The sequence below is a fragment of the Oncorhynchus nerka genome, linkage group LG24 (genome assembly GCF_034236695.1).
Source record: "Oncorhynchus nerka isolate Pitt River linkage group LG24, Oner_Uvic_2.0, whole genome shotgun sequence".
In the NCBI taxonomy this organism is placed as follows: Eukaryota; Metazoa; Chordata; class Actinopteri; order Salmoniformes; family Salmonidae; genus Oncorhynchus; species Oncorhynchus nerka.
Window position 1 is genome coordinate 82,797,680 of NC_088419.1, and position 23,451 is coordinate 82,821,130.

The window sequence follows — 23,451 nt, forward strand, 5'->3', positions numbered from 1 at the left end:
AAAACATCTGGGCAGGCTGAGTCCCAAATGGAACCCAATTCCCTGTATAGCGCACTACTTTTCATCAGTGCCCATAGGTCTCGGGTCGAAGGTAGTGCACCATATAGGGAATAAGGTGCCATTTGGAGCACACACAGCACAGGCAGGCAGCCAGCCAGCCAGGCGAGGTGACCAGGCCAGAGCAAAGTAGAGCAGAACTGGGCAGGATACAGAGAGATGATGAGCTAATGGATTACACAGGAAGAGATGTTCATACATTTACACTTCAGCTCTTAACTTGTTCTCTATTGTAGCCTAAACACACACGCACACACACGCACACACACACACGCACACGCACACACGCACACACACACCTTCTGCCCCCTTCACTCACAGAGGCTTAATATAATGGTTTACAAGCACACACACAGAGGACAGTGGTTTAAGGGGATTTGGAGTAAAAGTCTACGCTGTGAGAGGGAGAGTGACCATGTGAGTCAAAGAGACGGAGTGACTGAGGGATCCAAAGTAGGTGATTGGTAGGTGACTGGGTGAGAGAGGGTCTCTCCAGCACACCTCCAGCCAGCCAGTCTGTGAGTTTCAGCTCTGGGTAGAGTAGAAACACACAAGCCAGTGTAGATAGGGCACTGTACAGCAGCGTTTCCCAAACTCAGTCCTTGGGACCACAAGGGGTGCCAGTTCAGGTTTTTTCCCTAGCTCTGATTAGTTTATTATTTGAATCTCTTGTGTAGCGCTCGGCCAAAAACCAAAACGTGCCCCCCTTGGGTCCCAAGGACCGAGTTTAGGGAAACTCCGCTGGGAAACTTCCTCAACAGAGTGTAAGACAGGTGACTTCCTCAACAGAGTGTAAGACAGGTGACGTCCTCAACAGAGTGTAAGACAGGTGACTTCCTCAACAGAGTGTAAGACAGGTGACTTCCTCAACAGAGTGTAAGACAGGTGACTTCCTCAACAGAGTGTAAGACAGGGGACTTCCTCAACAGAGTGTAAGACAGGGGACTTCCTCAACAGAGTGTAAGACAGGTGACTTCCTCAAAAGAGTGTAAGACAGGGGACTTCCTCAACAGAGTGTAAGACAGGTGACTTCCTCAACAGAGTGTAAGACAGGGGACTTCCTCAACAGAGTGTAAGACAGGGGACTTCCTCAACAGAGTGTAAGACAGGTGACTTCCTCAAAAGAGTGTAAGACAGGGGACTTCCTCAACAGAGTGTAAGACAGGTGACTTCCTCAACAGAGTGTAAGACAGGGGACTTCCTCAACAGAGTGTAAGACAGGGGACTTCCTCAACAACTCTGTGTCTCTCTGTCTCCCGCCACTCTGTGTCTCTCTGTCTCCCTCCACTCTGTGTCTCTCTGACTCCCGCCACTCTGTGTCTCTCTGTCTCTCTGTCTCCCGCCACTCTTTGTCTCTCTCTGTCTCCCTCCACTCTGTGTCTCTCTCTGTCTCCCTCCACTCTGTGTCTCTCTCTCACTCCCACCACTCTGTGTCTCTCTGTCTCCCGCCACTCTGTGTCTCTCTCTCACTCCACTCTGTGTCTCTCTGTCTCCCGCCACTCTGTGTCTCTCTCTCACTCCACTCTGTGTCTCTCTGTCTCCCGCCACTCTCTGTCTCCCTCCACTCTGTGTCTCTCTCTCACTCCACTCTGTCTCTCTCTGTCTCCCGCCACTCTGTCTCTCTGTCTCCCGCCACTCTGTCTCTCTCTGTCTCCCGCCACTCTGTCTCTCTGTCTCCCGCCACTCTGTGTCTCTCTGTCTCCCTCCACTCTGTGTCTCTCTGTCACTCCCACCACTCTGTGTCTCTCTGTCTCCCCCCACTCCGTGTCTCTCTGTCTCCCCCCACTCTGTGTCTCTCTGTCTCCTCCCACTCTGTGTCTCTCTGTCTCCCGCCACTCTGTGTCTCTCTGTGTCCCTCCACTCTGTCTCTCTCTGTCTCCCGCCACTCTGTGTCTCTCTGTCTCCCGCCACTCTGTGTCTCTCTCTGTCTCCCCCCACTCTGTGTCTCTCTGTCTCCCTCCACTCTGTGTCTCTCTCTGTCTCCCTCCACTCTGTGTCTCTCTGTCTCCCTCCACTCTGTGTCTCTCTCTGTCTCCCGCCACTCTGTGTCTCTCTCTCACTCCCTCCACTCTGTGTCTCTCTCTCACTCCCTCCACTCTGTGTCCTCCACTCTGTGTCTCTCTCTGTCTCCCTCCACTCTGTGTCTCTCTCTCTGTCTCCTCCACTCCACTGTGTCTCTCTCTCACTCCACTCTGTGTCTCTCTGTCTCCCTCCACTCTGTGTCTCTGTGTCTCTCTGTCTCCCTCCACTCTGTGTCTCTCTGTCTCCCTCCACTCTGTCTCTCTGTCTCCCTCCACTCTGTGTCTCTCTGTCTCCCTCCACTCTGTCTCTCTCTGTCTCCCTCCACTCTGTGTCTCTCTGTCTCCCGCCACTCTGTGTCTCTCTGTCTCCGCCACTCTGTGTCTCACTCTGTGTCTCTCTCTGTCTCCCGCCACTCTGTGTCTCTCTGTCACTCCCACCACTCTGTGTCTCTCTGTCTCCCCCCACTCTGTGTCTCTCTGTCTCCCCCACTCTGTGTCTCTCTCTGTCTCCCTCCACTCTGTGTCTCTCTGTCTCCCTCCACTCTGTGTCTCTCTCTCTCCCGCCACTCTGTGTCTCTCTGTCTCCCTCCACTCTGTGTCTCTCTGTCTCCCTCCACTCTGTGTCTCTCTGTCTCCCTCTGTCTCCCTCCACTCTGTGTCTCTCTGTCTCCCTCCACTCTCTCTGTCTCCCTCCACTCTGTGTCTGTCTCCCTCCACTCTGTGTCTCTCTCCCTCCACTCTGTCTCTCTCTGTCTCCCTCCACTCTGTGTCTCTCTGTCTCCCTCCACTCTGTCTTCCTCCACTCTGTGTCTCTCTGTCTCCCTCCACTCTGTGTCTCTCTGTCTCCCTCCACTCTGTGTCTCTCTGTCTCCCTCCACTCTGTGTCTCTCTGTCTCCCTCCACTCTGTGTCTCTCTGTCTCCCTCCACTCTGTGTCTCTCTGTCTCCCACCACTCTGTGTCTCTCTGTCTCCCCCACTCTGTGTCTCTCTGTCTCCCTCCACTCTGTGTCTCTCTGTCTCCCACCACTCTGTGTCTCTCTGTCTCCCTCCACTCTGTGTCTCTCTGTCTCCCTCCACTCTGTGTCTCTCTGTCTCCCTCCACTCTGTGTCTCTCTGTCTCTCTGTGTCTCCTGTCTCCCTCCACTCTCTGTCTCTCCACTGTCTCTCTGTCTCCCACTCTGTGTCTCTCTGTCTCCCCTCCACTCTGTGTCTCTGTCTCTGTCTCTCTGTCTCCCGCCACTCTGTGTCTCTCTGTCTCCCTCCACTCTGTCTCTCTGTCTCCCACCACTCTGTGTCTCTCTCCCACCACTGTCTCCCTCCACTCTGTGTCTCTCTGTCTCCCTCCACTCTGTGTCTCTCTGTCTCCCCCACTCTGTGTCTCTCTCCCCCCACTCTGTGTCTCTCTGTCTCCCCCACTCTGTGTCTCTCTGTCTCCCTCCACTCTGTGTCTCTCTGTCTCCCTCCTCTCTGTCTCCCTCCACTCTGTCTCTCTGTCTCCTCTCCACTCTGTGTCTCTCTGTCTCCCTCCACTCTGTGTCTCTCTGTCTCCCTCCACTCTGTGTCTCTCTGTCTCCCTCCACTCTGTGTCTCTCTGTCTCCCCACTCTGTGTCACTCTGTGTCTCTCTGTCTCCCTCCACTCTGTGTCTCTCTGTCTCCTGTCTCCACTCTGTGTCTCTCTGTGTCTCTCTGTCTCCCTCCACTCTGTGTCTCTCTGTCTCCCGCCACTCTGTGTCTCTCTGTCTCCCTCCACTCTGTGTCTCTCTCCCCCACTCTGTCTCCTGTCTCCACTCTGTGTCTCTCTGTCTCCCTCCACTCTGTGTCTCTGTCTCTCTGTCTCCCGCCACTCTGTGTCTCTCTCTGTCTCCCTCCACTCTGTGTCTCTCTGTCTCCCTCCACTCTGTGTCTCTCTCTCACTCCCACCACTCTGTGTCTCTCTGTCTCCCTCCACTCTGTGTCTCTCTCTCCTCCACTCTGTGTCTCTCTGTCTCCCGCCACTCTGTGTCTCTCTCTCACTCCACTCTGTGTCTCTCTGTCTCCCGCCACTCTGTGTCTCCCTCCACTCTGTGTCTCTCTGTCTCCCGCCACTCCACTCTGTCTCTCTCTGTCTCCCCACCACTCTGTCTCTCTCTGTCTCCCGCCACTCTGTCTCTCTCTGTCTCCCGCCACTCTGTCTCTCTGTCTCCCGCCACTCTGTGTCTCTCTGTCTCCCTCCACTCTGTGTCTCTCTGTCTCCCCACCACTCTGTGTCTCTCTGTCTCCCCCACCACTCTGTGTCTCTCTGTCTCCCCCACTCTGTGTCTCTCTGTCTCCCCCACTCTGTGTCTCTCTGTCTCCTCCCACTCTGTGTCTCTCTGTGTCTCCTCCACTCTGTCTCTCTCTGTCTCCCCCACTCTGTGTCTCTCTGTCTCCCGCCACTCTGTGTCTCTCTCTGTCTCCCGCCACTCTGTGTCTCTCTGTCTCCCTCCACTCTGTGTCTCTCTGTCTCCCTCCACTCTGTGTCTCTCTGTCTCCCTCCACTCTGTGTCTCTCTCTGTCTCCCGCCACTCTGTGTCTCTCTCTCACTCCCTCCACTCTGTGTCTCTCTCTCACTCCCTCCACTCTGTGTCTCTCTCTCACTCCCTCCACTCTGTGTCTCTCTCTGTCTCCCGCCACTATGTGTCTCTCTCTCACTCCACTCTGTGTCTCTCTGTCTCCCGCCACTCTGTGTCTCTCTGTCTCCCTCCACTCTGTGTCTCTCTGTCTCCCTCCACTCTGTCTCTCTGTCTCCCTCCACTCTGTGTCTCTCTGTCTCCCTCCACTCTGTCTCTCTCTGTCTCCCTCCACTCTGTGTCTCTCTGTCTCCCGCCACTCTGTGTCTCTCTGTCTCCCGCCACTCTGTGTCTCTCTCTGTCTCCCGCCACTCTGTGTCTCTCTGTCACTCCCACCACTCTGTGTCTCTCTGTCACTCCCACCACTCTGTGTCTCTCTGTCTCCCCCCACTCTGTGTCTCTCTCTGTCTCCCTCCACTCTGTGTCTCTCTGTCTCCCGCCACTATGTGTCTCTCTCTCACTCCACTCTGTGTCTCTCTGTCTCCCGCCACTCTGTGTCTCTCTGTCTCCCTCCACTCTGTGTCTCTCTGTCTCCCTCCACTCTGTGTCTCTCTGTCTCCCTCCACTCTGTCTCCCTCCACTCTGTGTCTCTCTGTCTCCCTCCACTCTGTGTCTCTCTGTCTCCCTCCACTCTGTGTCTCTCTGTCTCCCCCCACTCTGTGTCTCTCTCTGTCTCCCTCCACTCTGTGTCTCTCTGTCTCCCTCCACTCTGTCTCTCTCTGTCTCCCGCCACTCTGTGTCTCTCTGTCTCCCTCCACTCTGTGTCTCTCTGTCTCCCTCCACTCTGTGTCTCTCTGTCACTCCCACCACTCTGTGTCTCTCTGTCTCCCCCCACTCTGTGTCTCTCTGTCTCCCTCCACTCTGTGTCTCTCTGTCTCCCGCCACTCTGTGTCTCTCTGTCTCCCTCCACTCTGTGTCTCTCTGTCTCCCTCCACTCTGTGTCTCTCTGTCTCCCTCCACTCTGTGTCTCTCTGTCTCCCGCCACTCTGTGTCTCTCTGTCTCCCGCCACTCTGTGTCTCTCTGTCTCCCTCCACTCTGTGTCTCTCTGACTCCCGCCACTCTGTGTCTCTCTGTCTCTCTGTCTCCCGCCACTCTTTGTCTCTCTCTGTCTCCCTCCACTCTGTGTCTCTCTCTGTCTCCCTCCACTCTGTGTCTCTCTCTCACTCCCACCACTCTGTGTCTCTCTGTCTCCCGCCACTCTGTGTCTCTCTCTCACTCCACTCTGTGTCTCTCTGTCTCCCGCCACTCTGTGTCTCTCTCTCACTCCACTCTGTGTCTCTCTGTCTCCCCACCACTCTCTGTCTCCCGCCACTCTGTGTCTCTCTCTCCACTCTGTGTCACTCCACTCTGTCTCTCTCTGTCTCCCGCCACTCTGTCTCTCTGTCTCCCGCCACTCTGTCTCTCTCTGTCTCCCGCCACTCTGTCTCTCTGTCTCCCGCCACTCTGTGTCTCTCTGTCTCCCTCCACTCTGTGTCTCTCTGTCACTCCCACCACTCTGTGTCTCTCTGTCTCCCCCCCACTCCACTCCGTGTCTCTCTGTCTCCCCCACTCTGTGTCTCTCTGTCTCCTCCCACTCTGTGTCTCTCTGTCTCCCGCCACTCTGTGTCTCTCTGTGTCCCTCCACTCTGTCTCTCTCTGTCTCCCGCCACTCTGTGTCTCTCTGTCTCCCGCCACTCTGTGTCTCTCTCTGTCTCCCCCCACTCTGTGTCTCTCTGTCTCCCTCCACTCTGTGTCTCTCTGTCTCCCTCCACTCTGTGTCTCTCTGTCTCCCCCCACTCTGTGTCTCTCTGTCTCCCCCCACTCTGTGTCTCTCTGTCTCCCGCCACTCTGTCTATCTCTGTCTCACCCCACTCTGTGTCTCTCTCTGTCTCCCTCCACTCTGTGTCTCCCTCCACTCTGTGTCTCTCTCAGTCTCCCTCCACTCTGTGTCTCTCTCTGTCTCCCGCCACTCTGTGTCTCTCTGTCTCCCGCCACTCTGTGTCTCTCTGTCTCCCTCCACTCTGTGTCTCTCTGTCTCCCGCCACTCTGTGTCTCTCTGTCTCCCTCCACTCTGTGTCTCCCTCCACTCTGTGTCTCTCTCTGTCTCCCGCCACTCTGTGTCTCTCTGTCTCCCTCCACTCTGTGTCTCTCTGTCTCCCTCCACTCTGTGTCTCTCTCTGTCTCCCTCCACTCTGTGTCTCTCTCTGTCTCCCTCCACTCTGTGTCTCTCTGTCTCCCTCCACTCGGTGTCTCTCTCTCACTCCACTCTGTGTCTCTCTGTCTCCCGCCACTCTCTGTCTCCCTCCACTCTGTGTCTCTCTCTCACTCCCACCACTCTGTGTCTCTCTGTCACTCCCACCACTCTGTGTCTCTCTGTCTCCCGCCACTCTGTGTCTCTCTCTCACTCCACTCTGTGTCTCTCTGTCTCCCGCCACTCTGTGTCTCTCTCTCACTCCACTCTGTGTCTCTCTGTCTCCCGCCACTCTCTGTCTCCCTCCACTCTGTGTCTCTCTCTGTCTCCCTCCACTCTGTGTCTCTCTGTCTCCCTCCACTCAGTGTCTCTCTCTGTCTCCCTCCACTCTGTGTCTCTCTCTGTCTCCCTCCACTCTGTCTCTCCTCCCTCCACTCTGTGTCTCTCTCTGTCTCCCTCCACTCTGTGTCTCTCTCTGTCTCCCTCCACTCTGTGTCTCTCTCTGTCTCCCTCCACTCTGTGTCTCTCTCTGTCTCCCTCCACTCTGTGTCTCTCTCTGTCTCCCTCCACTCTGTGTCTCTCTCTGTCTCCCTCCACTCTGTGTCTCTCTCTGTCTCCCGCCACTCTGTGTCTCTCTCTGTCTCCCTCCACTCTGTGTCTCTCTCTCACTCCCACCACTCTGTCTCTCTGTCTCCCGCCACTCTGTGTCTCTCTCTCACTCCACTCTGTGTCTCTCTGTCTCCCGCCACTCTGTGTCTCTCTGTCTCCCTCCACTCTGTGTCTCCCTCCACTCTGTGTCTCTCTCTGTCTCCCGCCACTCTGTGTCTCTCTGTCTCCCTCCACTCTGTGTCTCTCTGTCTCCCTCCACTCTGTGTCTCTCTGTCTCCCACCACTCTGTGTCTCTCTCACTCCCGCCACTCTGTGTCTCTCTGTCTCCCGCCACTCTGTGTCTCTCTCTGTCTCCCTCCACTCTGTGTCTCTCTCTGTCTCCCTCCACTCCGTGTCTCTCTCTGTCTCCCTCCACTCTGGGTCCCTCTCTGTGTCTCTCTCTGTCTCCCTCCACTCTGCGTCTCTCTGTCTCCCTCCTCTCTGTCTCCCTCCACTCTGTGTCTCTCTGTCTCCCTCCACTCTGTGTCTCTCTCTGTCTCCCTCCACTCTGTGTCTCTCTGTCTCCCTCCACTCTGTGTCTCTCTGTCTCCCTCCACTCGGTGTCTTTCTCTGTCTCCCTCCACTCTGTGTCTCTCTCTGTCTCCTCCACTCTGTGTCTCTCTCTCTGTCTCCCTCCACTCTGTGTCTCTCTCTGTCTCCCTCCACTCTGTGTCTCTGTCTCTCCACTCTGTGTCTCCCTCCCTCCACTCTGTGTCTCTCTCTGTCTCCCTCCACTCTGTGTCTCTCTCTGTCTCCCTCCACTCTGTGTCTCTCTCTGTCTCCCTCCACTCTGTGTCTCTCTCTGTCTCCCTCCACTCTGTGTCTCTCTCTGTCTCCCTCCACTCTGTGTCTCTCTCTGTCTCCCTCCACACTGTGTCTCTCTCTGTCTCCCTCCACTCCGTGTCTCTCTCTGTTTCCCTCCACTCCGGGTCTCTCTCTGTCTCCCTCCACTCTGTGTCTCTCTCTGTCTCCCTCCACTCTGTCTCCCTCCACTCTGTGTCTCTCTGTCTCCCTCCACTCTGTGTCTCTCTGTCTCCCTCCACTCTGTCTGTCTCTCCTCTCTGTCTCCCTCCACTCTGTGTCTCTCTGTCTCCCTCCACTCTGTGTCTCTCTGTCTCCCTCCACTCTGTCTCTCTGTCTCCCTCCACTCGGTGTCTCTCTCTGTCTCCCTCCACTCTGTGTCTCTCTCTGTCTCCCTCCACTCTGTGTCTCTCTCAGTCTCCCTCCACTCTGTGTCTCTCTCAGTCTCCCTTTGTCTCCCTCCACTCTGTGTCTCTCTCTGTCTCCCTTTGTCTCCCTCCACTCTGTGTCTCTCTCTGTCTCCCTCCACTCTGTCTCTCTCTGTCTCCCTCCACTCTGTGTCTCTCTCTGTCTCCCTCCACTCTGTGTCTCTCTCTGTCTCCCTCCACTCTGTGTCTCTCTCTGTCTCCCTCCACTCTGTGTCTCTCTCTGTCTCCCTCCACTCTGTGTCTCTCTCTGTCTCCCTCCACTCTGTGTCTCTCTCTGTCTCCCTCCACACTGTGTCTCTCTCTGTCTCCCTCCACTCCGTGTCTCTCTCTGTTTCCCTCCACTCCGGGTCTCTCTCTGTCTCCCTCCACTCTGTGTCTCTCTCTGTCTCCCTCCACTCTGTCTCCCTCCACTCTGTGTCTCTCTCTGTCTCCCTCCACTCTGTGTCTCTCTCTCACTCCACTCTGTGTCTCTATGTCTCCCGCCACTCTGTGTCTCTCTGTCTCCCGCCACTTTGTGTCTCCCGCCACTCTGTGTCTCTCTGTCTCTCTGTCTCCCGCCACTCTGTGTCTCTCTCTGTCTCCACTCTGTGTCTCTGTCTCCCGCCACTCTGTGTCTCTCTGTCTCCCCCCACTGTGTCTCTCTGTCTCCCTCCACTCTGTGTCTCTGTCTCCCGCCACTCTGTGTCTCTCTGTCTCCCCCCACTGTGTCTCTCTCTGTCTCCCTCCACTCTGTGTCTCTCTCTCACTCCCACCACTCTGTGTCTCTCTGTCTCCCGCCACTCTGTCTCTCTCTCACTCCACTCTGTGTCTCTCTGTCTCCCGCCACTCTGTGTCTCTCTGTCTCCCTCCACTCTGTGTCTCCCTCCACTCTGTGTCTCTCTCTGTCTCCCGCCACTCTGTGTCTCTCTGTCTCCCGCCACTCTGTGTCTCTCTGTCTCCCGCCACTCTGTGTCTCTCTCTGTCTCCCTGCACTCTGTGTCTCTCTCTCACTCCCGCCACTCTGTGTCTCTCTGTCTCCCGCCACTCTGTGTCTCTCTCTGTCTCCCGCCACTCTGTGTCTCTCTCTGTCTCCCTCCACTCCGTGTCTCTCTCTGTCTCCCTCCACTCCGTGTCTCTCTCTGTCTCCCTCCACTCCGTGTCTCTCTCTGTCTCCCTCCACTCCGTGTCTCTCTGTCTCCCTCCAATCTGTCTCTCTCTGTCTCCCTCCACTCTGTGTCTCTCTGTCTCCCTCCACTCTGTGTCTCTCTCTGTCTCCCTCCACTCTGGGTCCCTCTCTGTGTCTCTCTCTGTCTCCCTCCACTCTGTGTCTCTCTCTGTCTCCCTCCACTCTGTGTCTCCCTCCACTCTGTGTCCCTCTCTGTCTCCCTCCACTCTGTGGCTCTCTCGGTCTCCCTCCACTCTGTGTCTCTCTCTGTCTCCCTCCACTCTGTGTCTCCCTCCACTCTATGTCTCTCTCTGTCTCCCTCCACTCTGCGTCTCTCTGTCTCCCTCCACTCTGTGTCTCTCTGTCTCCCCCACTCTGTGTCTCTCTCTGTCTCCCTCCACTCTGTGTCTCTCTGTCTCCCGCCACTATGTGTCTCTCTCTCACTCCACTCTGTGTCTCTCTGACTCCCGCCACTCTGTGTCTCTCTGTCTCTCTGTCTCCCGCCACTCTGTGTCTCTCTCTGTCTCCCTCCACTCTGTGTCTCTCTCTCACTCCCACCACTCTGTGTCTCTCTATCTCCCGCCACTCTGTGTCTCTCTCTCACTCCACTCTGTGTCTCTCTGTCTCCCGCCACTCTGTGTCTCTCTCTGTCTCCCGCCACTCTGTGTCTCTCTCTGTCTCCCTCCACTCCGTGTCTCTCTCTGTCTCCCTCCACTCCGTGTCTCTCTCCGTCTCCCTCCACTCCGTGTCTCTCTCTGTCTCCCTCCACTCCGTGTCTCTCTGTCTCCCTCCAATCTGTCTCTCTCTGTCTCCCTCCACTCTGTGTCTCTCTGTCTCCCTCCACTCTGTGTCTCTCTCTGTCTCCCTCCACACTGGGTCCCTCTCTGTGTCTCTCTCTGTCTCCCTCCACTCTGTGTCTCTCTCTGTCTCCCTCCACTCTGTGTCTCCCTCCACTCTTTGTCCCTCTCTGTCTCCCTCCACTCTGTGGCTCTCTCGGTCTCCCTCCACTCTGTGTCTCTCTCTGTCTCCCTCCACTCTGTGTCTCCCTCCACTCTATGTCTCTCTCTGTCTCCCTCCACTCTGCGTCTCTCTGTCTCTCTGTCTCCTCCACTCTGTGTCTCTCTGTCTCCCGCCACTCTGTGTCTCTGTCTCTGTGTCTCTCTCTGTCTCCCTCCACTCTGCGTCTCTCTGTCTCCCTCCACTCTGTGTCTCTCTGTCTCCCGCCACTATGTGTCTCTCTCTCATTCCACTCTGTGTCTCTCTGACTCCCGCCACTCTGTGTCTCTCTGTCTCTCTGTCTCCCGCCACTCTGTGTCTCTCTCTGTCTCCCTCCACTCTGTGTCTCTCTCTCACTCCCACCACTCTGTGTCTCTCTGTCTCCCGCCACTCTGTGTCTCTCTCTCACTCCACTCTGTGTCTCTCTGTCTCCCGCCACTCTGTGTCTCTCTGTCTCCCTCCACTCTGTGTCTCCCTCCACTCTGTGTCTCTCTCTGTCTCCCGCCACTCTGTGTCTCTCTGTCTCCCTCCACTCTGTGTCTCTCTGTCTCCCTCCACTATGTGTCTCTCTGTCTCCCGCCACTCTGTGTCTCTCTGTCTCCCGCCACTCTGTGTCTCTCTCTGTCTCCCGCCACTCTGTGTCTCTCTCTGTCTCCCTCCACTCCGTGTCTCTCTCTGTCTCCCTCCACTCTGGGTCCCTCTCTGTGTCTCTCTCTGTCTCCCTCCACTCTGTGGCTCTCTCTGTCTCCCTCCACTCTGTGTCTCCCTCCACTCTATGTCTCTCTCTGTCTCCCTCCACTCTGCGTCTCTCTGTCTCCCTCCACTCTGTCTCTCTCTCTGTCTCCCTCCACTCTGTGTCTCTCTGTCTCCCTCCACTCTGTGTCTCTCTCAGTCTCCCTCCACTCTGTGTCTCTCTCTGTCTCCCTCCACTCGGTGTCTCTCTCTGTCTCCCTCCACTCTGTGTCTCTCTCTGTCTCCCTCCACTCTGCGTCTCTCTCTGTCTCCCTTTGTCTCCCTCCACTCTGTGTCTCTCTCTGTCTCCCTCCACTCTGTGTCTCTCTCTGTCTCCATTCGTCTCCCTCCACTCTGTGTCTCCCTCCACTCTGTGTCTCTCTCTGTCTCCCTCCACTCTGTGGAATTGCAGTATACAGTTTGAAATGTCATACTGTGAATCAGAGACGTCGCTAGGCCTATTTTAGGGGGGCTTCTCTGTGATTTCTTTTTTTTCTCGTCAAATGTTCCATCGCATCTTAAACTTCGTACCGGGTGGGCACTAGGACCTAGGGAGGCTGCTGCTGCAGAGGCTGCTGCAAGGGCTAGTGACTGTTAGGCCTACTTGTAGCTAACATTCTGGTTAATGTTAGCTACTTCTGTGGCTTGAAACTGCTTGCTAACAGTAAACGGACAGGTAAAGGCTCTGAGACAGGACGGATTCATGCAGATAGGCTACGATGTGAATTTGTGGTAAGTCAGAACAGATAGATAGAGAGGGGGGAGTATGCCCAGACCCCCCTAAAAGAGGCTTAGCCCCTCTATCCATGAATCTCTAGTTACGTCACTGCTGTGAATGCAACATATTTCCACTTTAAGTTGCCAGTAGTCTTTTCTTCTCAACCAGCTCTGATAATAACAGAGTAATAATTTACGTCATTTAGCAGACGCTCTTATCCAGAGCAATTCACACTAGTGACTGCATACATTTTCAGACTTTTTTTCATACTGGTCCCCCGTAAGATTTGAAGCCGCAACCATGGTGTTACAAACACTATGCTCTGTAGCACTATGCTCTGTAGCACCATGCTCTGTAGCACCATGCTCTGTAGTACTATGCTCTGTAGCACTATGCTCTGTAGCACCATACTCTGAAGCACCATGCTCTGTAGCACTATGCTCTGTAGCACTATACTCTGAAGCACCATGCTCTGTAGCACCATGCTCTGTAGCACCATGCTCTGTAGCACCATGCTCTGTAGCACTATGCTCTGTACACCATGCTCTGATGCTCTGTAGCACCATGCTCTGTGCTCTGTAGCACTATGCTCTGTGCTCTGAGCACCATGCATGCTCTGAAGCACCATGCTCTGTAGCACCATGCTCTGTAGCACTGCTCTGATGCTCTGTAGTACTCTGATGCTCTGTAGCACCATGCTCTGTAGCCACTCTGTAGCATGCTCTGTAGTACTATGCTCTGTAGCACTATGCTCTGTAGCACTATGCTCTGTAGCACTATACTCTGAAGCACCATGCTCTGTAGCACCATGCTCTGTAGCACCATGCTCTGTAGCACCATGCTCTGTAGCACTATGCTCTGTAGCACCATGCTCTGTAGCACCATACTCTGAAGCACCATGCTCTGTAGCACCATGCTCTGTAGCACCATGCTCTGAAGCACCATGCTCTGTAGCACCATACTCTGAAGCACCATGCTCTGTAGCACCATGCTCTGTAGCACCATGCTCTGTAGCACCATGCTCTGAAGCACCATGCTCTGTAGCACCATGCTCTGAAGCACCATGCTCTGTAGCACCATGCTCTGTAGCACCATGCTCTGAAGCACCATGCTCTGTAGCACCATGCTCTGTAGCACCATGCTCTGAAGCACCATACTCTGAAGCACCATGCTCTGTAGCACCATGCTCTGTAGCACCATGCTCTGTAGCACCATGCTCTGAAGCACCATGCTCTGTAGCACCATGCTCTCTAGCACTATGCTCTTTAGTACCATGCTCTGTAGCACTATGCTCTGTAGCACTATACTCTGAAGCACCATGCTCTGTAGCACCATGCTCTGTAGCACCATGCTCTGTAGCACCATACTCTGAAGCACCATGCTCTGAAGCACCATGCTCTGAAGCACCATGCTCTACCAACTGAGCCACACAGGACCATACCCCCCGCATGATCTGTGGGCGTGTGGTTAAAGTGCATCTAACTGTGTGAATAGAGACTGTGCTCCACCAGTGTGTAACCAGGCATCATGCTGCTCTAATGACCACCCCTCAGCAGGAGGCAGCTAGCTCTACAACAGTCAGCCAGGCAGCTAGCTCTACAACAGCCAGCCAGGCAGCTAGCTCTACAACAGTCAGCCAGGCAGCTAGCTCTACAACAGTCAGCCAGGCAGCTAGCCAGGCAGCTAGCTCTACAACAGCCAGCCAGGCAGCTAGCTCTACAACAGTCAGCCAGGCAGCTAGCTCTACAACAGTCAGCCAGGCAGCTAGCCAGGCAGCTAGCTCTACAACAGCCAGCCAGGCAGCTAGCTCTACAACAGTCAGCCAGGCAGCTAGCTCTACAACAGTCAGCCAGGCAGCTAGCTCTACAACAGCCAGCCAGGCAGCTAGCTCTACAACAGCCAGCCAGGCAGCTAGCTCTACAACAGTCAGCCAGGCAGCTAGCTCTACAACAGCCAGCCAAGCAGCGAGCTCTACAATAGTCAGCCAGGCAGCTAGCTCTACAACAGCCAGCCAGGCAGCGAGCTCTACAACAGTCAGCCAGGCAGCTAGTTCTACAACAGCCAGCCAGGCAGCTAGCTCTACAACAGCCAGCCAGGCAGCTAGCTCAACAACAGTCAATCAGGCAGCTAGCTCTACAACAGTCAGCGAGCTCTAAAACAGTCAGCCAGGCAGCTAGCTCTACAACAGTCAGCCAGGCAGCTAGTTCTACAACAGCCAGCCAGGCAGCTAGCTCTACAACAGCCAGCGAGCTCTAAAACAGTCAGCCAGGCAGCTAGCTCTACAACAGTCAGCCAGGCAGCTAGCTCTACAACAGTCAGCCAGGCAGCTAGCTCTACAACAGTCAGCCAGGCAGCTAGTTCTACAAAAGCCAGCCAGGCAGCTAGCTCTACAACAGCCAGCCAGGCAGCTAGCTCAACAACAGTCAATCAGGCAGCTAGCTCTACAACAGTCAGCGAGCTCTAAAACAGTCAGCCAGGCAGCTAGCTCTACAACAGTCAGCCAGGCAGCTAGCTCTACAACAGTCAGCCAGGCAGCGAGCTCTACAACAGTCAGCCAGGCAGCTAGCTCTACAACAGTCAGCCAGGCAGCGAGCTCTACAACAGTCAGCCAGGCAGCGAGCTCTACAACAGTCAGCCAGGCAGCGAGCTCTACAACAGTCAGTCAGCTCTACAACAGACAGCTAGCTTCTACACCCAGGCTCAGAGTCAGGCATGCTGCACCACTCGGCTCCCTGTCAGCTATTTCAGTCCTCTTAGGGAGCTACTCAGGGAGTAGGATACCCATTATATCAATACAATAACGACCTCTTCAAAATAATGGATTTGTATGCAGGCTTGCATTTGTGTTTGTTTGTGCGTGGGGTTTTGTGTATGTTTGTGCATGTGATATTGAGTGTGTGTTGTGTGTGCAAGGTGGTGATGAAGAGTGTGTTTTGTACTTTGAGGGGCAGATTTGACAACATCTGCTATCAACACATGCAGCAGTGCTATCCAGGAGAGGGCTGGGTAAAGAAGGTGACATACACACCACCTGCATGAGCCTCACCTGTTCCAGAAGCTCTAAATAATTGAACAGCTTAGCTGACAGGAGGTGAGTGGGTAGTTTGATGCCTCATCCTCCCCATCCCTTCCACCTCACCCCTTAACCTCCCCACCCCCACCCTGTATTCTGCCCCACTCTCATTTGTTTCTACTTAACCTTTATTTATCCAGGTTAGTCTCACGGAGATGAAATATCTTTTGTAAGAGAGGACTGGTTGATGGAACAGAAACCATCTATACAGTGCATTCGGAAAGTATTCAGACCCCTTCCCTTTTTCCACATTTTGTTACGTTACAACCTTATTCTAAAAATGATTTAATAAAATCATTTCCTCATCAATCTGCACATAATATCCAATATAATAACAAAGTGAAAACAGGTACAGATTTTTTTTTGCAAATGTATAAAAAAATAAAAAAACATACTTTATTTACAGTATTCAGACCCTTTCCTATGAGACTCGAAATTGAGCTCAGGTGCATCCTGTTTCCATTGATCATCCTTGAGATGATTGGAGTCCACCTGTGGTAAATTAAATTGATTGGACATGATTTGGGAAGGCACACACCTGTCTATATAAGGTCCCACAGTACATGTCAGAGTAAAAAACAAGTCATGAGGTTGAAGGGGAATTGTCCGTAGAGCTCCGAGACAGGATTGTGTCGAGGCACAGATCTGGGGAAGGGTACTAAAAAATGTCTGCAACATTGAAGGTCTCCAAGAACACAGTGGCCACCATTCTTAAATGTAAGAAGTTTGGAACCACCAAGACTCTTCCTAAAGCTGGCCAAACGGCCAAACTGAGCAATTGGCTGAGAAGGGCCTTGGTCAGAGAGGTGACCAAGAACCCGATGGTCACTGACAGAGCTCCAGAGTTCCTCTGTGGAGATGGGAGAAACTTCTAGAAGAACAACCATCTCTGCAGCACTCCACCAGTCAGGCCTTTATGGTAGAGTGGCTAGACGGAAGCCACTCCTCAGTAAAAGGCACATAACAGCCCGCTTGGAGGCACCTAAAGGACTCTCAGACCATGAGAAACAAGATTCTCTGATCTGATGAAACCAACATTGAACACTTTGGCCTGAATTGCCAAGCTTCATATCTGGAGGAATCCTGGCACCACCCCTACAATGAAGCATGGTGGTGGCCGCATCATGTTGTGGAGATGTTTTTCTGTGGCAGGGACTGAGAGACTAGTCAGGATTGAGGGAAAAGTGAATGGAGCAAAGTACAGAAAGATCCTTGGTGAAAACCTGCTCAATAGCGCTCAGGACCTCAGACTGGGGCGAAGGTTTACCTTCCAACAGGACAACGACCCTAAGCCATCAGCCAAGACAACGCAGGAGTGGCTTCGGGACAAGTCTCTGAATGTTGTTGAGTGGCCCAGCCAGAGCCCGGACTTGAACCCAATCGAACATCTCTGGAGAGACGTGAAAATAGCTGTGCAGCAACACTCCCCATCCAATCTGACAGAGCTTGAGAGGATTTGCAGAGAAGACTGAGAGAAACTCCCCAAATACAGGTGTGCCAAGCTTGTAGCTTCATACCCTACGAAGACTCCAGGCTGTAATCGCTACCAACGGTGCTTCAACATAGTACTGAGTAAAGTGTCTGAATACTTGTGTAAATGTGATATTTCCATTTTTTTTTTTTATAATACATTTACATTTACATTTAAGTCATTTAGCAGACGCTCTTATCCAGAGCGACTTACAAATTGGTGCATTCACCTTATGACATCCAGTGGAGCAGCCACTTTACAATAGTGCATCTAAATCTTTTAAGGGGGGGGTGAGAAGGATTACTTTATCCTATCCTAGGATAGGATACATTTGCAAAATAAAAAGTATTTGCTTTGTCATTATGGGTTATTGTGTGTAGACTGATTAGGTCTACACACAATTAGGTCTACATACATTTTAGAACACAGCTGTAACGTAACAAAATGTGGAAAAAGTCAAGAAGTCTGAATACTTTGTGAATGCACTGTATCGTCCATCAACCGCTCAACCTCCGACTGCTCTCTCTCAACCTGCTTTTCTGCTATATCTTCTCTCCCTACCTCTCTCCATCCCCTTCCCGTTCATCTGAGGGGTATCAGCAGGGCTATAGATCTGACACCATCCAACCTGGACAAGGACACCATTAAAATGGGGCTAGTCAGGCTCCTACTATACTGGGGAGGGGGGCTGGAAATGGGCTGGGGGCTGGGGTTGAGGAGCAGATATGGAGAGGATGGGGGGTAGCAGACAGGTTACATAAGCCAGAGATGGTTTTCAATTTCCATCAACCTTGGAGCCTCCTTATGGTGGATATAGCACAGTGGATCTGTTTAAATATGTTGCTCTCTCCTGTGTGTGTGGATTCTGGGAAAACCGACTTACTCTCATGGGAACTGTGGTGCAGACTGTGTGTGTGTGTTTTAAAATCAATGGTTTGACGTGCAACGACATTCCCTTATAACTTAATATACTGTATATTGGATAGTTGTAGTATTATGATATTGTCGTACTGCGTAATCAGGAATAACATATTGTAATGCTCGATTTGGTTGTCATGTCGCAAAATTAAAAACCAAATAGCCCATATCAGACAAGCTAAAAAGTTTAATGTGAAGTGGATGTCTACGCATATAAATAAACGCATAACATTGTTCTTGGCTTCGCTTCTATTTGCTAAATTGTAAGCTACTGGCAAATATTTGTGTACATTGGTCACATTGTAGAAATGATTAACAAACTCGAGGCCACTGTCTGATATCTTTCCTCGCTACATTGTAACAACAAAATATAACAAGCCCGGTGCGCGTCCATAGTTAAATGCCTTTCAGCATTTACATTGTATAACTGTCTTTGTAGGAATTAGACTGATGCATTACAAACTTCTACTATTTAACAGTAATATGGATATCGAATGAGAGTGGCAGGTCGCATTGCCTCGACAATACTCGCAGCAAAATGAATGGATTTCTCAAACCGTTTAAGTTAATTAGGCCCAATATTCATTTAGTTCCAAATTTAACTACACATAAGTATTGCATATTAGCACCCCTGAAATTATGTTAAACTTCCAGAGAGCCGCAAGAGTAGCGCAACAAAACAACTTTCACTCCATCTGTCAGAATACAGAAAAGTGTAGGCTACCTGGTTGGTTGTATCTTGTGGAAGGTTTTTAATGAGTATTTTCCTCCTGTTGCTCAGCTCGCGGCGAGTTTTCTCTAGCCTCTTCTCAATTTCCTCCGGTTCCAAATCGGGTAAGTCTCTGAGACTGGTCCCCTCGGATGCTGCGTCCTCATCCTGCCGGCTCTCCGGGCTGTCAGAATCCGGGATATTTGCACTTTCCTGGTTCAAAGAGTGAACGGTCGGCGGCTGGATGGAGGAAGCTGCCGCCATCTTGAGTTGCTGTGATAGAAAGTGAGTGGAGGCAGTGATAGGTGGGCGTTTGTGTTTTTGTCGCTCCCATCTGAGTGAGAGAGAGCAGACGGGAAAGGTACGCACATGAAACCAGGCACCGGCGCGCTACTGTAGGCTACCCCGGACGATTGGCGACCCCCACCGTTTACAAAATGTATAAGTGGGCACTATGAAACAATAACGAGTATTGTATCGCCATCCTGTGGTAGACTATACCCCATGGCTAATGAACTAATGCTACCTGTCAATAAGCACGTTATAGAGAGGCTATATCCAATACTGAGAAGAGGACAATCAACTAGCCTACAGGTTGCATAATTCGTTTTATAATAAAGCATAATGCATACATACGTTTTTCAAAGAAACATTGCTCTCCAACAGTATGTGGACAAACCATTCACATTAGTGGATTTAGCTATTTCCCCCACATCTGTTGCTGACAGGTGTATACAATCGAGTACAAAAGCCATGCAATCTCCATAGACAAACATTGGCAGTAGAATGGCCTTACTGAAGAGCTCAGAGACGTTCAACGTGGCACTGTCATAGGATGCCACCTTTCCAACAAGTCAGTTCATCAAATTTCTGCCCTACGAAAGCTGCCCTGGTCAACTGTAAGTGCTGTTATTGTCTAAGTGGTAGGCCACACAAGCTCACAAAACAGGGCCATCGGGTGCTGAAGCGAGTAGTCTGTCCTTGGTTGCAACACTCACTACTGAGTTCCAAACTGCCTCTGGAAGCAACATCAGCACAAGAACGGTTCATCAGGAGCTTCATGAAATGGGTTTCTATGGCCGAGCAGCTGCATACAAGCCTAAGATCACCATACGCAATGCCAAGCGTCGGCTGGAGTGGCATAAAGCTCGCCACCATTGGACTCTGGAGCAGTGGAAACACGTTCTCTGGAGTGATGAATCACTCTTCACCATCTGGCAGTCTGACGGAAGAATCTGGGTTTGGCGGATGCCAGGGGAACGCTACCAATTCCAATGCATAGTGCCAACTGTACAGTTTGTGGAGGAAGAATAATGGTCTGGGACTGTTTTTCATGGTTCGGGCTAGGCCCCTTAGTTCCAGTGAAGGGAAATTTTAACGGCTACAGCATCTAGACAATTATGGAAAGACATATTTTCTGTTTTAAAGCTAATGTTGAGATGAAATCTGAGTGAGAATAACGTGCTCTGCATGCACGTTCGGTATTTGGCCATGATTAGTACAAGATAGCTGGCTAGACTACCAATCTAAATATTGACATGGGTAATTGTCAGCTAATTGAGGAACTGACATAAGAGAAAAACTGCTGATGCACAACCAAATGTAGACATCGCACCTGGTGTATTCTACTATTCTTACTCTCGATAGTGAGGCGAGACCCCAACTGAGTAAAAAACAAAAACAGGAAAATTCAAATTCAAATAAATATTGTTCAAATATACATTGCTCTCCAACAGACACTCCTTGCAATGTAGGATACAGGTCCTACTTTATTTAGCCTATAAATAAGAAATATACCCTAACGTACAAAGAGTGGAAAATGGAGTAACATTCCCCTGCTGTGCAGATTATAAACCTGAATGGTCACGTCTTCTCTCGGCCACCCAGTCAGTCAATCCTTTTCCAGCGGCTGCAGGGTGCCAGCCAGTCAGTCAGGCCTTTTCCAGTGGCTGGAGGGTGCCAGTCAGTCAACCCTTTTCTAGTGGCTGGAGGGTGCCAGCCAGTCAGTCAATCCTTTTCCAGTGGCTGGAGGGTGCCACCCAGTCAGTCAATCCTTTTCCAGCGGCTGGAGGGTGCCACCCAGTCGGTCAAGCCTTTTCCAGTGGCTGGAGGGTGCCACCCAGTCAGTCAATCCTTTTCCAGCGGCTGGAGGGTGCCACCCAGTCAGTCAATCCTTTTCCAGCGGCTGGAGGGTGCCACCCAGTCAGTCAATCCTTTTCCAGTGGCTGGAGGGTGCCACCCAGTCAGTCAACGCTTTTCCAGCGGCTGGAGGGTGCCAGCCAGTCAGTCAATCCTTTTCCAGTGGCTGGAGGGTGCCACCCAGTCAGTCAATCCTTTTCCAGCAGCTGGAGGGTGCCAGCCAGTCAGTCAATCCTTTTCCAGTGGCTGGAGGGTGCCACCCAGTAAGTCAATCCTTTTCCAGTGGCTGGAGGGTGCCACCCAGTAAGTCAATTCTTTTCCAATGGCTGGAGGGTGCCACCCAGTAAGTCAATCCTTTTCCATTGGCTGGAGGGTGCCAGCCAGTCAGTCAATCCTTTTCCAGCGGCTGGAGGGTGCCAGCCAGTAAGTCAATCCTTTTCCAGTGTCTGGAGGGTGCCACCCAGTCAGTCAATTCTTTTCCAGTGGCTGGAGGGTGCCACCCAGTAAGTCAATCCTTTTCCAGTGGCTGGAGGGTGCCACCCAGTCAGTCAATTATTTTCCAGTGGCTGGAGGGTGCCAGTCAGTCAATCCTTTTCCAGTGGCTGGAGGGTGCCACCCAGTAAGTCAATCCTTTTCCAGTGGCTGGAGGGTGCCACCCAGTAAGTCAATCCTTTTCCAGTGGCTGGAGGGTGCCAGCCGGTCAGTCAATCCTTTTCCAGCGGCTGGAGGGTGCCACCCAGTAAGTCAATCCTTTTCCAGTGGCTGGAGGGTGCCACCCAGTAAGTCAATTATTTTCCAGTGGCTGGAGGGTGCTAGTCAGTCAATCCTTTTCCAGTGGCTGGAGGGTGCCACCCAGTAAGTCAATCCTTTTCCAGTGGCTGGAGGGTGCCACCCAGTCAGTCAATTATTTTCCAGTGGCTGGCGGGTGCCAGTCAGTCAATTATTTTCCAGTGGCTGGAGGGTGCCAGTCAGTCAAACCTTTTCCAGTGGCTGGAGGGTGCCGGTAAGTCAATCCTTTTCCAGTGGCTGGAGGGTGCCAGTCAGTCAACCCTTTTCCAGTGGCTGGAGGGTGCCACCCAGTCTGACTGAGTGGTAAATGGCAGCTTTCCTCCAGGTCCCCCACAATGGCCATGTGCATGTGTGCGTGTCTGACCTGAATGTATAAATTGCAACCCACTTAGTTGTGCAGAAAATATTTCCTATGTTTATAAAAAGGGCGGAAATTAACCAATCATCATGCAAATAGATATATGATGCTCCGTTTACCTAGTAAGATTTTTGGCAGCTCTACACTATCACAACGAAGGGATGGAAACATCCTGCTCTCAACTGGCAAATGAAATTACAGTCTTCAGACTAAAGCAGAACTATACCTCGTTTCTGCGTAATTACAGCAATCAAACTAACCCACTTCATGTCTGACGGGAGGTTGAATAAAATAGTTATTCAATGAATATAGGCTATAACAAGATGGGCTTGAATGAGAGTGTTCTCAAAACCGTACTGTATGTGAGCCTACTAGCAAAATGTCTCAATATCCATACAGATTGGAAGACATGAATCAATCAACTGTGTTCTCTCTGAAATGATGGTCAGTGATGCTGGTCAGTAACAAGATGTTGAAGAGATGATTTATCCCAATCAGAGATAAACAGAAGCACTCCTCAAGAGAACAAGCTCTCTCATACACACACCATTGTATTCCCCTCATGCCATAAAAATTCCTCATCAAAGTTTGTCACATTTTTCATCCATGCAAATCAGAGCAGTCTTTCACATGTAAAAGGAAAGGCAGGCTATCCAACCAGATACCAACGGGGATGGTGTGTTGGTCTGCACTTCTGTGAGAATGATTGACAGCTCCACCGAGTGGAGAGAAGAAACAAGGAAACGTCAGCGCTCGATCGTAGGGAACTGTGAGTGGGTGTCAGCAAGTGGCTGAATGGGGCAACGCAGGAACCTGGGACACATGTTAATGTTATGTAGGCGGACTGAACCTTGAGCCCTGAATGGCTGTGAGTGAGGTGCTCTGTGTGTGTAGGAGTAAAAATGATCAATTCAGGGATGGTGATAAAATCATCTTCATTGTAGATCTATCGATTTCACCCATTTACATTGTCATTCCATGCTTTAATCCAGGACACTGGATGGTTGTCCTCACCATTCAGGTACATATTGAAATGGGATTGTAGAACATAAAATGACAGAATGGATTAATCATGAGCAGGACCCCTACCCTCTCTCACCTACCCAATTTCCCTTCAACATAACCGTCCCCATGTTCCCTGATGTTAATGGTACATCAGCCTCAACCAGTGGTCCTCCTGAGATGCATAGATGAGGAGGAGATGCAAATAAGTACATGCCTACTTCAGAATAAGCTAGCCTGTTAGTTCATGTGTATGCTTACTCCTCAGTTGTCAGAGAATGCCTTGGGTACACCCTGAATGGCCTGAGGAAAGTCAGTGCTCTAATTCAGAGCAGATCCATGGCAGAGAGGGAGAACGAGTGAGAGGAGCCTAGTCTCTTTTAGAGGTGGTGAATGTGACTACAAGGAAACTCATAGAATCTAGATTGTTTGGTACAAAACTCTATATGCCAATTAAGATGTACAGAAAGGCTTATCAATAAATCAAATGTATTTATAAAGCCCTTTTTACATAAACAGATGTCAAAGTGTATATACAGAAACCCAGCCTAAAACCCCAAACAGCGAGCAATGCAGATGTAGAAGCACTATATAAAGCATAGCTCTTCCCCTACCTTCCCCACAATTAACTACTGCTACAGTAGCTGTAACACTGAAAACAGAGGGCAGTTAGCTTGTGGGATTGAA

At 51.7% G+C, this 23,451-nt stretch overlaps 1 protein-coding gene across 1 annotated transcript in view; it reads right to left on the reverse strand.

Moving 5' to 3' along the window:
* Positions 1 to 18,800, reverse strand: part of raver2 (ribonucleoprotein, PTB-binding 2) — a 287,019-nt gene extending 268,219 nt beyond the window's left edge. Inside the window, exon 1 of the mRNA XM_065009214.1 lies at positions 18,492 to 18,800. Coding sequence (XP_064865286.1) covers positions 18,492 to 18,740 — 249 coding nt within the window. The 5' untranslated portion in view covers positions 18,741 to 18,800. The remainder of the gene's footprint in view (positions 1 to 18,491) is intronic.
* Between the last annotated feature and the right edge of the window lie 4,651 nt (positions 18,801 to 23,451).